Source organism: Nicotiana tomentosiformis, chromosome 8 (assembly GCF_000390325.3).
Source record: "Nicotiana tomentosiformis chromosome 8, ASM39032v3, whole genome shotgun sequence".
NCBI classification, from domain to species: Eukaryota; Viridiplantae; Streptophyta; class Magnoliopsida; order Solanales; family Solanaceae; genus Nicotiana; species Nicotiana tomentosiformis.
Window position 1 is genome coordinate 84,663,708 of NC_090819.1, and position 13,094 is coordinate 84,676,801.

The 13,094-nt window shown below is 38.5% G+C and overlaps 1 protein-coding gene across 1 annotated transcript; it reads right to left on the reverse strand.

Moving 5' to 3' along the window:
* Nucleotides 1-252: 252 nt before the first annotated feature.
* LOC104118190 (receptor-like protein kinase 5) lies at nt 253-4,159 on the reverse strand. The gene is made up of 2 exons (XM_070182477.1): nt 1,179-4,159; nt 253-1,092 (listed from the first exon to the last, which is right to left on the reverse strand). The coding sequence occupies exons 1-2, from the start codon at nt 3,796-3,798 to the stop codon at nt 665-667; spliced, it is 3,048 nt and encodes a 1,015-aa protein (XP_070038578.1). The 5' UTR covers nt 3,799-4,159; the 3' UTR covers nt 253-664.
* Nucleotides 4,160-13,094: the final 8,935 nt, after the last annotated feature.

A 13,094-nucleotide genomic window follows, 5' to 3' on the forward strand; every position in this document is an offset into this window, starting at 1 on the left:
TTCCAAAGTGTAAAACCTTTTTCTGACTAAAAAGTAGCTAGAAATTTAAAAGCAACTATTGATAGGAGTAATCTTTTACTTGCTACTTCATTGTTGGACTTTTAGCAGATTTAATGAACTTAGCGGTGAGATATATAATACCTTCCTCCTTTTCTGATATGTATTTTAATTTATTGACATGTGGTAGTTCCTTTCAAATTGTTTTGTGTTATTGTATGTTGTTGCAAGTTTGTTAATCAAGAAGAAAAAATATTATCATTTGAAAGGAATAAGGGGTTTCTGTAGCAAAAGGTAGCAGAATTTTACATCTAACACATTACAATCTAGTTTTCACTACTAATTCATACGTTAGATATGCTTTAAACTGCTACATGGTTCTATTTTGGAGTCTTATTTTAAAAAGCCTATCACTATCTCTATCTGTATCTCTACCTATATACAACAATAACAACCTAGTATAATCCGACTAGTAGGGTCTGGGGAGGGTAGTTTGTACGCAGACCTTACCCCTACCCTAGGGTAGAGAGTTGTTTCCGATAGATTTTCGGTTCCCTCCCTCCAAGAACTCACCACCTTGCTCTTGGGGTGAATCGAACTCACAACCTCTTGGTTGGAAGTGGAGGGTGCTCACCACTAGAGCAACTCACTCTTGCCTTACCTCTACCTATATAAGTGATATAAAACCGACATCATCATTATCCTCAATCCTCTCCCGTCTGGAGTTCTTGAGGAGCGGTGAAGCATCACGTTCAGTTTCATTTTTCTTCTCTCCAGATACCAGCGTATTATTACATTGGAGCAGGATTTGCAGAACTTGCTTCATGGTCGGCCTTGATGAAGGAAATGTGCTAGTGCAGAAGATTCCGAGCTTAAACACGTTGCACATTTCATCCAAGTATTGTGGCTCCTTTATCGTCTCGTCTAACACATTGACTATGGGATATCCTTGTTGGATACGACGCCACGCCCAGTCCGCAAGGCACGAGTCCTCGTCTCCATAATTGGCTTCTTTCCCAGTTACCAGTTCCAAAAGGATGACTCCAAAGCTATAAACATCAATCTTCTCATTCACCTTAGTTGTACGCGCATACTCTGAAAAAGCAATATGGAAATAAAAACATATTCTAGACCAACTATATCGGAACTTGTAATATTGTAAGATAGTTGTACTTAATTACCTGGAGCGATGTATCCAAAAGAGCCAGCCACTGCTGTCACTGTATTATCTCCAGGCTTGGCCAGTATTCTGGCGAGGCCAAAATCTGCAATTTTTGCATTGAAACAAGAATCCAAAAGGACATTGCTTGATTTCACATCGCGATGAATAATAGGTGGCGAGCAGTCGTGGTGCATGTAGCACAAGCCTCGAGCAGCTCCAATTGCAATTTGCAGCCTCTTAGGCCATTCCAATACTAAATCAGAAACATTGCTTAACCTCTTATTCTGCTGAAGCCATATATCCAAGCTCCTACTCTCCATGTATTCATAGACAAGAAGCTTTGACTCTTCACTGGATATACAGCACAATAGTTTCACTATATTGGAGTGTCGAACTGTGCCTAATATTTGAACTTCAGCTAGAAACTCTTTCTCAAGCTTGTGATCCAATTTCTGGTTATTCCAAATCTTCTTGACAGCAACATAGTTTCCTGAACGGTTTAATGGCACGAGGTAGACTTGTCCTGATCCTCCACTCCCGATTGTGTTCTTCTCAGTAAGATTTGGTACAATATCTGCCTCTGTGAAGTCTAACTTGTGAAATGAGGTGAGCTTCCATGTCAAAACCAATTCTTGCTTTCGTTTCCTATAGCTTCTCAACACGAACAAACTATATAGAGCAGCCACCAGAACTGTTACTCCACCTACACTTGCAAGAGCAGCAAGAAGTTTGACAGGGAGCTTATCGGACTTCCCCGTTTTCCCCTTGCAAAAGCCAAGTCCTACTGATGGATCACTTGCACAAAGACCAGGGTTACTTAAGAAGCTCCGATCAAAAGCTGCATTCTCTAACTCAACCGGTATTCTACCAGTTAGGCGATTGGAAGAAAGGTTGAGTGAGGTTAGCTTCAAGTTACCTATCTCAGGTGGAATTTCACCTGATAACAGGTTACTTGACAAGTCCAAGTCAATAAGGTTTGGTAAAAGGCCAAGTGCAGCTGGTATTTGTCCTGAAATTTGATTTCTGCTGGTTTTTAAAGTAGTAAGAGAATTCCAAGAGACTATATTCGACGGAAAACTCCCGGATAGTTTATTACCATCCAGCAAAAGTTCTGTTAACTTTGGAAGAACAGTCAATTCTTCAGGAATTTTACCAGTAAAGAGATTATTGCTTGCTCTGAATACTATTAAATTGTACCAAGTACCCATTTCAGCTGGTAATCCACCTGAAAACTGGTTGTTCCTGATATCAACCTGAGATAAATTTGATGCCACTCTTTCTGGAAGTTGACCAGTTAACAAGTTATCATTTAACAAGAAAGTTGACAAATTCTTTGCTGTCCACAAACCATCAGGAATCTTACCAGTAAGCCTGTTTTTTTCAACTCGAACGGCCCTCAAACTATTACAGTTTCCAAGAGATTCTGGTAGTTCACCGGTAAGATTGTTTTTAAAAGCAAGCATCACAAGCAATACCTTGTTATAACATAGAGCCTCTGGTAATTTTCCAGTAAAATGATTTTGGGAAACCTGGAAATCTCTGAGCATAGAAGACCGACCGAAATCCGGTGGAATTTCACCAGATAAACTGTTCCCAAAAAGCTTAACATCTACCAATACTGGCAATTTGCCTATGCCTATTGGTAAATTCCCTGATAATTGGTTCATAAACAGAGATAACCCTGTCATTTTGGTCAGCTCTCCAAAATTTTCTGGTATCTTCCCTGTTAAGCTGTTGTTAGACAAATCAAGAACCTCCAAATTGAAGGACTCAATAATCTGAGGAATCTCTCCTGACAATCTATTGGTGTAGAGATAAACTATGGTCAAATTCTTTGTCTGAAACAAACTGTTAGGGATGTTACCACTCAATCCATTTACCGATAAGTCCAAGACTTCCAAAGCTGACATGTTGCCAATGCTTTCTGGGATTTCTCCTATCAAATTTATTTCACTCATCCAGATATATTTGAGTTTCTTCAACTTGGTAAAACTTGATGGTATTTCTTGAGGTGCAAACTTATTGAGATTCAGAATCAGAGATTCAAGATTCGTCAAGTCGCCAATTTCAGCCGGGAAAGAGCCATGGAAAGCGTTTGAAGCAAACTGAAGTTCTTTGAGCTGTTTTAGACCTCCAATTGCTGGAGGAATGTCACCAGTAAAGAAATTTGCTGTTATGTTGAAGTACTGAAGCTTAGGCGAAAGCCGGTTGATGTCATTAGGAAGGCTGCTGTTCATGAAGTTAAAAGAAAGGTCTAAGTATTCAAGATTGGTACAGTTGTAAAGAAGAGTAGGGAAAGGACCAGGGATGAGGTTGTAGTTAACATCAAGAAAGGTGAGGTTTTTGAGGTCACAAATAAATGGTGGGATTGGTTTGGAAATGTTGAGATTAACGAGACGAATGGCGCTGACTGAATTATCATGTGTGCAGCTGATCTCCGGCCAAGTGCACTGGTCTGATGATGAAGTCCAGTGGTTGAGGAAGAAAGGAGAAGTGGTGGACAATTGTTGTTTTAGTTGAAGTAAAATGGTTTTTTCTTGATTGGAGCTAGGCTGGGAATTTACATGAACGGTGAAAAAGACAAAAGTGAAAATGCAGAGAAGGATTTGGTGAGCTGGGATTATTTTAGTTTTGGACATCTTTGTGAGGAAGATAGTTTTCTATGGGTGATGATTGAAGGAGTGTTGAAAATGAACCATGTTGTGGGCTTGGTAATGGCATCCCTCATCCCTGCTAACTTATAAACTATGGACAGTAATAGTATCATAATACTATTCAAATTCTGTTTTTTTTTTTTTTTTTTTTTTGTAATCAGTTTCCCTTGGCTCATTGTTAGCCTTCTTAATCAATCATTAAAGCAATTCTCAGTATTTGCTTATTTTTGTATTTCTATCTAGAAGAGAGGTTTGTTCTAAGTGGAATAATTAGCTAGAAGACTAATCCTCAACCGCAAAGCATGATGTGATCTTTTTTCTCGCTGGTGGCGTAGACTTTGGGTCAGTCAACTAAATATAGTACTATATCTTTCTATTATACACACTTAACTAATTTGATCTCCAAAACTTTTTTTCCCCTCGTGGGATGTGTATTCAGGTTCCATGGAAATGCATTTTTTAACATTAAAATACCTTGGTTCATGCACAATTGCGTACCAAAAAATCAGTTGAAATGGAAGCTTAGTAGTTTAGTACACGTTAATCTAGAGTTAGTGGTTCTAATATATTAGTTTTTGTTACAGAATACCTTATAACTAAGATTAATTAAAAGTTCACCGGATATTTTCCTTCTCATGTTCTTACCATGTCCTCTGCAGTCGAATCTAGAGCACGTGAATTCAATTATTATTACTCCATATACTTGTAATTTGAGACAAGAGCGGGTTGGTTGAGTGGTGAGAATCCTCGAGGTTGTGAGTTCGAGTCACCCCAAAAGCAAGATGAAGAGTTCTTGGAAAGAAGGAATTGAAGATTTATCGGAAACAGTCTCTTAACCACACGGTCCGCTACCCCTCCGCTCCTTTCCCACTACTAAAAAAATAAGTTATTTAAAGCATTAAAAATAGAAGCAATCTCAATTGGAAATCTCACATATTTATTGGTGGCGTATATTATTTGTTGTTAGTCAAGGATGCTTCCTAGTTGAAACGTGTCAGAGTTATATACGGCAGAAAATATATATAATAATGGCATTCACAGTGACCCCACTTGTTATTGGAGAATAGTATAATTACAAGTAGATAGCATAGCACACCTTTGTTGATGGAAGACTCCTAAAGATAGTGCTCATTGACTTTGAATCCTTTTTGGTGAAGCAGCTTATTTTCTTCCTTCCGTTTCATAAGCAATGTATTGGCCAAATTAAGTTCCCTCATCCACGTAAATCCACAAGAAAATGTCTAGCACTAGTACTAGTACAGAGTTTTTCTGCCCTAGTTAAATGCCAAAATCTCTAACCTATTCATTTTTTGGCCATTGCCTGCCCGTCATCCTGATCATTTACATACGTCATCTCGATGTCCATTCAAGATTTAAATTTTTTTAAGTTTAATCTTTAAGGTTCTTAATATTAAACCAATTATATTATTAAAATTATGAGTTTATATCTAACTATTTATTATAATTTTAATAGATTTTTACACATAAATTTATAATTTGTGTTGAAAGTACATGAATTATTATTATTATTATTATTATTATTATTATTATTATTATTATTATTATTATTGTTTGGTTCAATTCTTCCTTATGGGTTATATGTATATGGATTAAACAATCCAAGTGACTAAATTATCCTTCTTCCCAAGCCTTTCTTTAGTAGAAATGACAGCAGCTAGCCACGCTAAAGCTGATATTTAAGAATTAGCCAGTGCGTCCTAAATATCAGATTTTCAGTTGGGACAATATGTCCTGAATTCTCTCGAAGTTAAGATTTTTTAAAATTTCAAAACAAAATAAGTACTGACTAGATCTCTAAATAGCATCTCTAAGAATGGCTATCTATGCACTTGAAATTAAGAATGTATGCAGTTTAAAACTAAACATATATTTTAGATTAGGAAGAATAGCCTTGGAGACACTTGTACTTGTTCCAGATTGTCATCTCGGTCTCTATACTCCACAAAGTTTTATATAGACACCTCACCTTTATCAAAACAAGACTTTTAAACTCCTTTGGATTCGTGTGATGATCACTTGCTTGATGTAGATGACAAGCCATCATCCACGTCAGATTCTATGCCAAAATAATAATTAAATTTTCTTATTGTTTAACAAAATTCTAATTTCATAAATAAAAAAAATAAAAGAAAAACGGGAAAAAAAAATTAAAATTAAAGAAAAACCCTCCTCCTTTCTTCAAACCCACCCACTCATCCTTCTTAAAAGAATCACGACATCTGACATGGCTCCTTCACCATGAGTACCACCACCTCCAATATCAATTCTTCTTTCTTATAACCTCACATTCACTCCTATTTTAAAGAAAGTTATCCATCCATGAAAAATACAAGAGCAGAGAATTAATTCTTTTGAATTTTGACTTATTCCTCTACCTCAATTTTGAAGAGCTGTGAAAAATTTGAAAGCTTAGTCCACTGAAAAAAATGGAGGAGCCATAGAGAAGGGGAAGATGACATAGTGATAGAAGAAATACTCACCAAGGAAAAAATCTAATGAAAGAAGGGATGAAGAAAAGGGGAAGGGAGGGGATCTGAAGAATCTGAAGAAGAAGAAGAAGAAGAAGAAAAATAGAAGAAGGGGTTTTGGGGAGGGGGGAGGGTGCGACAGAACAAATGGGGAGGGGGGATATGAAAAAGGAAAGAGTAGGGTGGAGGGGAACGAAGGGGAGGGGTATTATGCTAGTATTTTTTTATTTATTAATTTTCTAATTTTTATATTTTTAATAGAGTAAAATCATCAATTCGCACTGAATGTGCGTGTAAATCACTCATTTTGTCCACTTTAGCCATATCAATGCCACATAAGCTCGGTCAATAGTCAAAAGGGTTTAAAATTTTTATTTTAATTAAGCTGAGGTGTTTGGATGGAACTTTGTGGATTAAAGAGATGAGGATGACAATCCGAAACAAGTACAAGGTTTCCCACGCTATTCTGCCTTTAGATTATATACTGTATATCTCATTTTAATACAAAAAATCAAACACCGTGAAAAAAATAATATCTTTATACAATCTTGGACGAGTTGTTATCGGAAATTAGTAATTTTGGTATGGTTGGACTCGTGGTTGAAAGGGCATTCATATTTATAACTTTTGTCGGGTTCCGAGACGTGGGCCCATCGAATGATTTTTGAGTAAAATTTTGGATTTTGTTGGAAAAATTATATTTTCGTATGGAATTAATTCCTATAATTTGTATTGACTGAATCAAATTATTTGTGACTAGATTCGAGTCGTTTAGAGGCCGATTCGCGAGGCAAAGGCATAGCAGAATAAAGAATTATACGGTTTGAGGTAAGTAACAGTTCTAAATTTGGCTCTGAGGGTATGAAACCACGAATCTTGTGTTACATGATCGGTTTTGAGGTGACGCACATGCTAGGTGACGGGCGTGTGGGCATGCACCATAGGAATTGTGACTTTGTCAAATTCCATGGAAGTGTGTAGTTGAATAATTTGTTGTTATCTGTACAATCTCCATGTAGTTGAGAAATTGAACCACTAATCATGTTTAGATTATGTGTTGGCATTGTAGGGACCCACAGAGGTCGTGTAAATATTGAATTATCTGCTAAATTATTGTTTTGTACTCAGTCACAGTTTACTTATTTATTTTATCTCAGTCTCTATTGTTCCTTGTTGATACATTATATCATTTCTGTTAGGGCTGATTTTCATGATTACCGAGAGCCCGAGAGACTGGAGAGATTTATGATTGAGTGAGGCCGAGGGCCTGATTGTGAAATGTTACACTATAGCACGTGAGTTGTCCGTGCGGATCCAGATATTATACTATAGCACGTGAGTTGTCCGTGCAGCACATGAATTATTCGTGCAGATCCAGATATTTATACTATAGCATGTGAGTTGTCCATGCAACACGTGAGTTGTCTATCCGGATTATAGCGTTTGGGCTGAAGGAGCCCCTCCAAAGTCTGTACACACCCCCAGTGAGCGTAGGTACCTACTGAGTGCGAGTGCCGAGTGTAGAGTGATTGTGAGGTAGGAGTGAATAGAAGGATTGAGTGACAATTGCTCTGAGAGGATGCATTGATTTCATTATTGTTGTACTATAGTTGTCATATATCATTGTTTTGAAAATTTCTGAGAGATATTATCTTCTGTTTCAGTCAAACTTGATATGGAATTACTGTTTGGGCCTTAATCGTTGAACTTACAAGTGTAACGACCAGACCGGTCATTTTGAGCTCTAGCACGTCGTTCGGTGATTTGAGGCTATGAGTAGCTTCACTTCAGGTTTTATGACTTGCATGTATGGTCGGAATCGAATTTCGGGACGTTTGGAGTTGATTGGGAAAGAAAAATTCTAAATTCGGAAGCTTAAAGTTAAAAAATTTACTAAGGTTTGAAAATTTTATAAATGACCTCGGAATCAGGATTTGAAGGTTCCAATAGTTTCATATAGTGATTTTGGTCATAGGAGCGTGTCTAGACGTTGATTTGGAGGTCCGTAGGTCATTTTGGCGTCAATTGGCAAAAGTTGGACTTTTGGATGCTTTTTGAGAAGTTTGACAGGGAGTGAACTTTTTGATATCGGGGTCGGATTCCTATTCCGAAAGTTGGAGTAGGTTCGCAATGTCAATCATGACTTGTGTGCAAAATTTAAAGTCAATCGGATGTGATTTGATAAGTTTCGATATCAATTGTAAAAGTTTAAAGTTTCAAAGTTTATTAAGTTTGAATTGGAGGGTAATTCGAGTTTTAGCATTTTTTGATGTGATTTAAATGCTCGACTAAGTTCGTATGAAGTTTTAGGACTTGTTGGTATGTTTGGTTGGGCTCCAGGGCCTCGGATGAGTTTCGGATGCTTAACAGATCAGATTTTGGAATGAGCAAATACCAGAAAAATCTGATTCTGGTGTTATCGCTTCTGCAGAGGCTTGACCGCAGAAGAGGCCTCGAAGAAGCGAGAAGAAGCTCACATAAGCGACATGGGCAGCATGGGCGTGAAGTCGCAGGAGCGGGGTCGAGCAGCGCACCTGCGTGTGCGTCGAAGTGACGCCACTACCGCAGGTGTGGAAGATGCGCAGATGCACGTGGATGTATCACACCTGCGATTGCGCAAGAGCGGAAGAACTTCCGCAAGTGCGATGGGCTTCTGGCCATGGACTTCTACAGGAGCGAGTTTTATCTCATAAAATCGAGACCGCAGGTGCGAAAAATTTTGAAATCCGAGCAGGTGGGCCCGAGGGTGGATTTTATCGACTTTTCGAGCAGAATTGAAAAGTGTTTAAATTGATTAGTTATGGGTATTAAAACACATATTGATTGATTTTCACATTGTTTGCATAGTTTTGGATCGACAAGTATCAGTTCAAGGTGTAGAGTGGCGTTGGAGCTGGTTATGGTACTTCGGAGCAAAGTATGTCTCTTGTCTATCCTTGTAAGAGAGAATTTACCCCATAGGTGATTTAAATTAATAATTATTGCTAATTGTGGGGGTATGTACACACGAGGTGATGAGAGTCCGTGCATAGCTATTAATTATGCTATGTCCGGGTAGTTTAGGACTTAAATTATGAATTAATTATAATAATTACATCCCTTATTAATTAAAGTGCTGGAATTATATTGAAAATTGTTAGAGGAAATAGTAAAGGATCGAAATTTCACATACTTGAATTTTTGTGCAAATTACTTGATTATTAATAGGAGTTGTACACCCTTATGTGTTAGCCTTATAATAACTTCTCATTCTAGAGGTTCATAAGAAAATGTCCTCCTTTCTTGTGGAGCGGGCCGAACGCCTCAATAGTATAGATGTATCTATGGATCGTGTCGCACGCCCCTCGGCAGTGTACACGACACTCTAGATCGGGTCGTACGACCTCGGCAGAAATCGTGCCTAATAATAATAATTACATGATACATTGACATTTTATTGCATCTTGTGAAGCTAATTGATAAATGTGGAAATTATTGAATTTGAAAGAATTATTTATTTTCGCTTGTTAAGAAAATTATTGTTATTCACATAAATCATGTCCATTTAAATATTTCTATTTTAATATTATTGACCCATAGTGAGTGTCAAAGTCGCCCTCTCGTAACTACTTCTTCGAGATTAGACTTGATACTTACTGGGTACACGTTGTTTATGTACTCATACTACACTTGCTGCACATTTTTGTGCAGAAACATGTATGTCTAGTGATCCTTTGGGCGCAGAGGCGTAGCTATCGTGGGAACTTACGGTGAGCTGCATTCCATGCTACGAATCTGCAGCTATAGAGTCTCTGTCAAAGTTATTTATATACTACTGTGTAATTTGTATTCTAGACAGATGTTGCATTTATCATATTTTTCCTAGTTGATGCCCATGCACTTGTGACACCGAGTTTTGGGGATTCCTACTGGATGTTTGGTATGGTAGTTCACATAACCATCATTGGTTCACTCTGTAAATCCTATTTTATACTAATTAGTTAATGGAAATTTTGATTTCAAAGGTAATTAAGATAGGTAATTGAATTAGTAATTTTTTGTTGGCTTGCCTGACGGCGGCGTTAGGCGCCATCACGATCTATAGTGGATTTTGGGTCGTGACAATATGGTATCAGAGCACTAGGTTCACTTAAGTTTCACGAGTCATGAGCAAGTCTAGTAGAGTCTTGCGGGTCGGTACGGAGATGTCTGTACTTATCTTCTAGAGGCTGTAGGGTTGTTAGGAGCATTTCCCTTATTAATTCCTTTATCATGCGGTTTGATTCCATTAAGGCTTGTGCCTTTATTTCGTTCCTACTCATTCTTATATGATGTTGAGCGTTCGTGTCAATTGGGCATTGAGGATTTTCAGTGGTACTACAGACGTGGAGCAGGATGTTTCTCCCTGCGCACTCAAACAAGTTATTATCGTCTTCTTGCGGAAGGAGGTTCTGTCATTTCATATCAGAATCGGTAATTCCTATGGTTTTGAGGCTATGCATGGTGTTGGTGTAATGATAGGGTGCCTGTCTACATGTCAAGCCAGTGAATGGCTCGGAAGGAGGATTTCTCAGTGCATGATTTAGAGGTTCAGTATTTAATTCCAGCAAAAGGAAGGCAATTGGACTGTGAATGTTCAGGTTTGGGTTGATAGAGTAACGAGACTTGGTATTGTCGGGTATGATGGAGTTTTCATTGTGATGCGGTATCGTCGTCCTTATTTGAATGCATTACGGTTCGTCGGTGTTATGATCTTCTTTGATTTTTCCTTCAGAGCAGGGTGTTGTGAAATGGTGCTTGAGGTATGGTTCTCAGATAGCAGTGTGCAGCGGTTCAGGATCGAATGGGTAATTCCAATGTTGATGGCTCGAAAAAGATGATCTTTTAGGAGACTTAGAATTGGTAGTAATTTGTTAGTTCAGGTACTACAGAGATGGATTTTGATTTGATACAACATTTGGGTAACGAAGAATGAGGAAGGACATGGGGAGGTGTCTTGCGGTGGTTAATTTACTAGCAGGTCAAGTATGAGAAGCGAAAGTCGGAAAGTTGCTTAAAGGAGATGGTTTGACCGAAGTGGGAGAGGCAGAGTAGCATATGGATTCGGTGGTAGGATATCCACATACCTTTTAAAAAGTGTAGAACGGTTTGGGAATCATGATGAAAGGTGATTTGGTATACGTATTTTCTTGGATTGATGGTTACTGTATGGAGAAAGAGTGAATATGGCAGAAAGGAGTTTGCTTGGGATGAAAAGGGGTGTGAAGATTTGACTATCGTTTCAGATGCGATATGACTTGAGTTTGGATGATATTTGTTGAACTCTCAGTTAATGCTAATGAGGAAGGAATGGACTTATACAACGTCGTGGAAAGAGGTCGAAAGGAGATTGACGAATGATTCAGAACGTTAATGAAAAGCTTAACAAAAGACTTCGAGAAATTTGTTGGTTAACGGCACGGGATCATGGTAAATGAGAAGGAGGAATAGTTGTGGGCTCTATATTATGTGATGGTATCTTAAAGCTAAGTGGGGGAGCCCCACTGTCTACGATTGGATCGCGTGGTTGTCGGCTTGTGCAGCTTTCGATTATCGGCACATTAGTGGATTATTTATGACTAACGCAAAGGAAACATCAGGAGTAATTCGAACAAGGAACTAAATGAATGGGTGTTATACTTTGCCTTAGCGATTGAGGTGTATGATTTGGGAAGACTCGGAGTTTATGTTTCTTGTGGGTGTAATGTACGAGGAAAGAATTCAGTCGATTTCTTCTTTGAGAGGGTATTCATGTGCTAGCAGAGCAATGATGTTTGGTTATATTCGATACCGATTCAGAGTGGGTGACTCTTAACAACGGTCCTAGTGGGTTCAAGAATTAAAGTGCAGTGCCTAAGGATTCCGGGTTCGTTGTGTGGTTAAGGACCGAGTCTTCGCAGCAGATTGCGAATGGAACTTGGAATGTTCTATGTCATCGTCGGGTATATAGTGCAATATCGAAGTAAAGGAAGAAATAACTTCAGATTCGTGGGAGGTCTTGCAGAATGGGTGTGCCAGTTGGGGATGCTATTGTTAGTACAAGGAAAGTATGAGATGGTTCAGGTGTATTAAGACGGGGTGGTCTCGTGATGCTTGGTCACTCGGGATGAGTGCGGATTTAGTTCGTTATGTTTTGTATATTTAAAGTACTTGGGTCGGTTAGTAATGGTTGAATCAGCACAATTGTGGCAGTGATCAGTTCCTTCAACGTGAAGTTATATATATGATTTGTGGTTGTACTCGTAGGCTTGGCAACCACCATAACTTGATTGATTTGGGAGGTATTTAATTTAAACGATCTTGTTGTGTAAACGGATTCCGGAAAAGTCATGGCAGTTTAGATCGTGACTTGTGGTTGGTATATCTTTGCGGTCTCGCAATTCAGTTGTTTGTTGCATTGGTTCTTCAGAAATGAACTAAGTGAAAGGTTTCTAGCCAATGGAGTGACTTATTCCACTAGTAGTTAAAATTTTATGGTGAATACATGTATTATCGCATAGCAGCGTGATAGGTGCAGTGAGCGGCATGGGAACTGGAAGTTGAAGATCAAGGTTGCGGTTCGGTGTTGATTAGAATGTCACGAGCTCGGATGAGCAGGTGTTCAGAGTAAGTTGGAACTTATTTTAGTGTCACACGAGGACGACGTACTATGTAAGTGACCTTGTGTATTGAATTGAGGATTCTTAATTTATTTTACAGAATTCTAACGATTGGTGGTATGGATGTGCAGACTTTGCTACCTGAGCGGAAGGTTGTGAGACCATACCCCCACGG

What these genes read in the sequence shown, in the direction of transcription:
- LOC104118190 (XM_070182477.1), bottom strand. Translation starts at nt 3,798, where the DNA reads ATGTCCAAAACTAAAATAATCCCAGCTCACCAAATCCTTCTCTGCATT. An exon ending in TTTTGGATACATCGCTCCAG is followed by an intron (nt 1,093 to 1,178) that starts GTAATTAAGTAC and finishes TTGCTTTTTCAG; the next exon opens with AGTATGCGCGTACAACTAAG.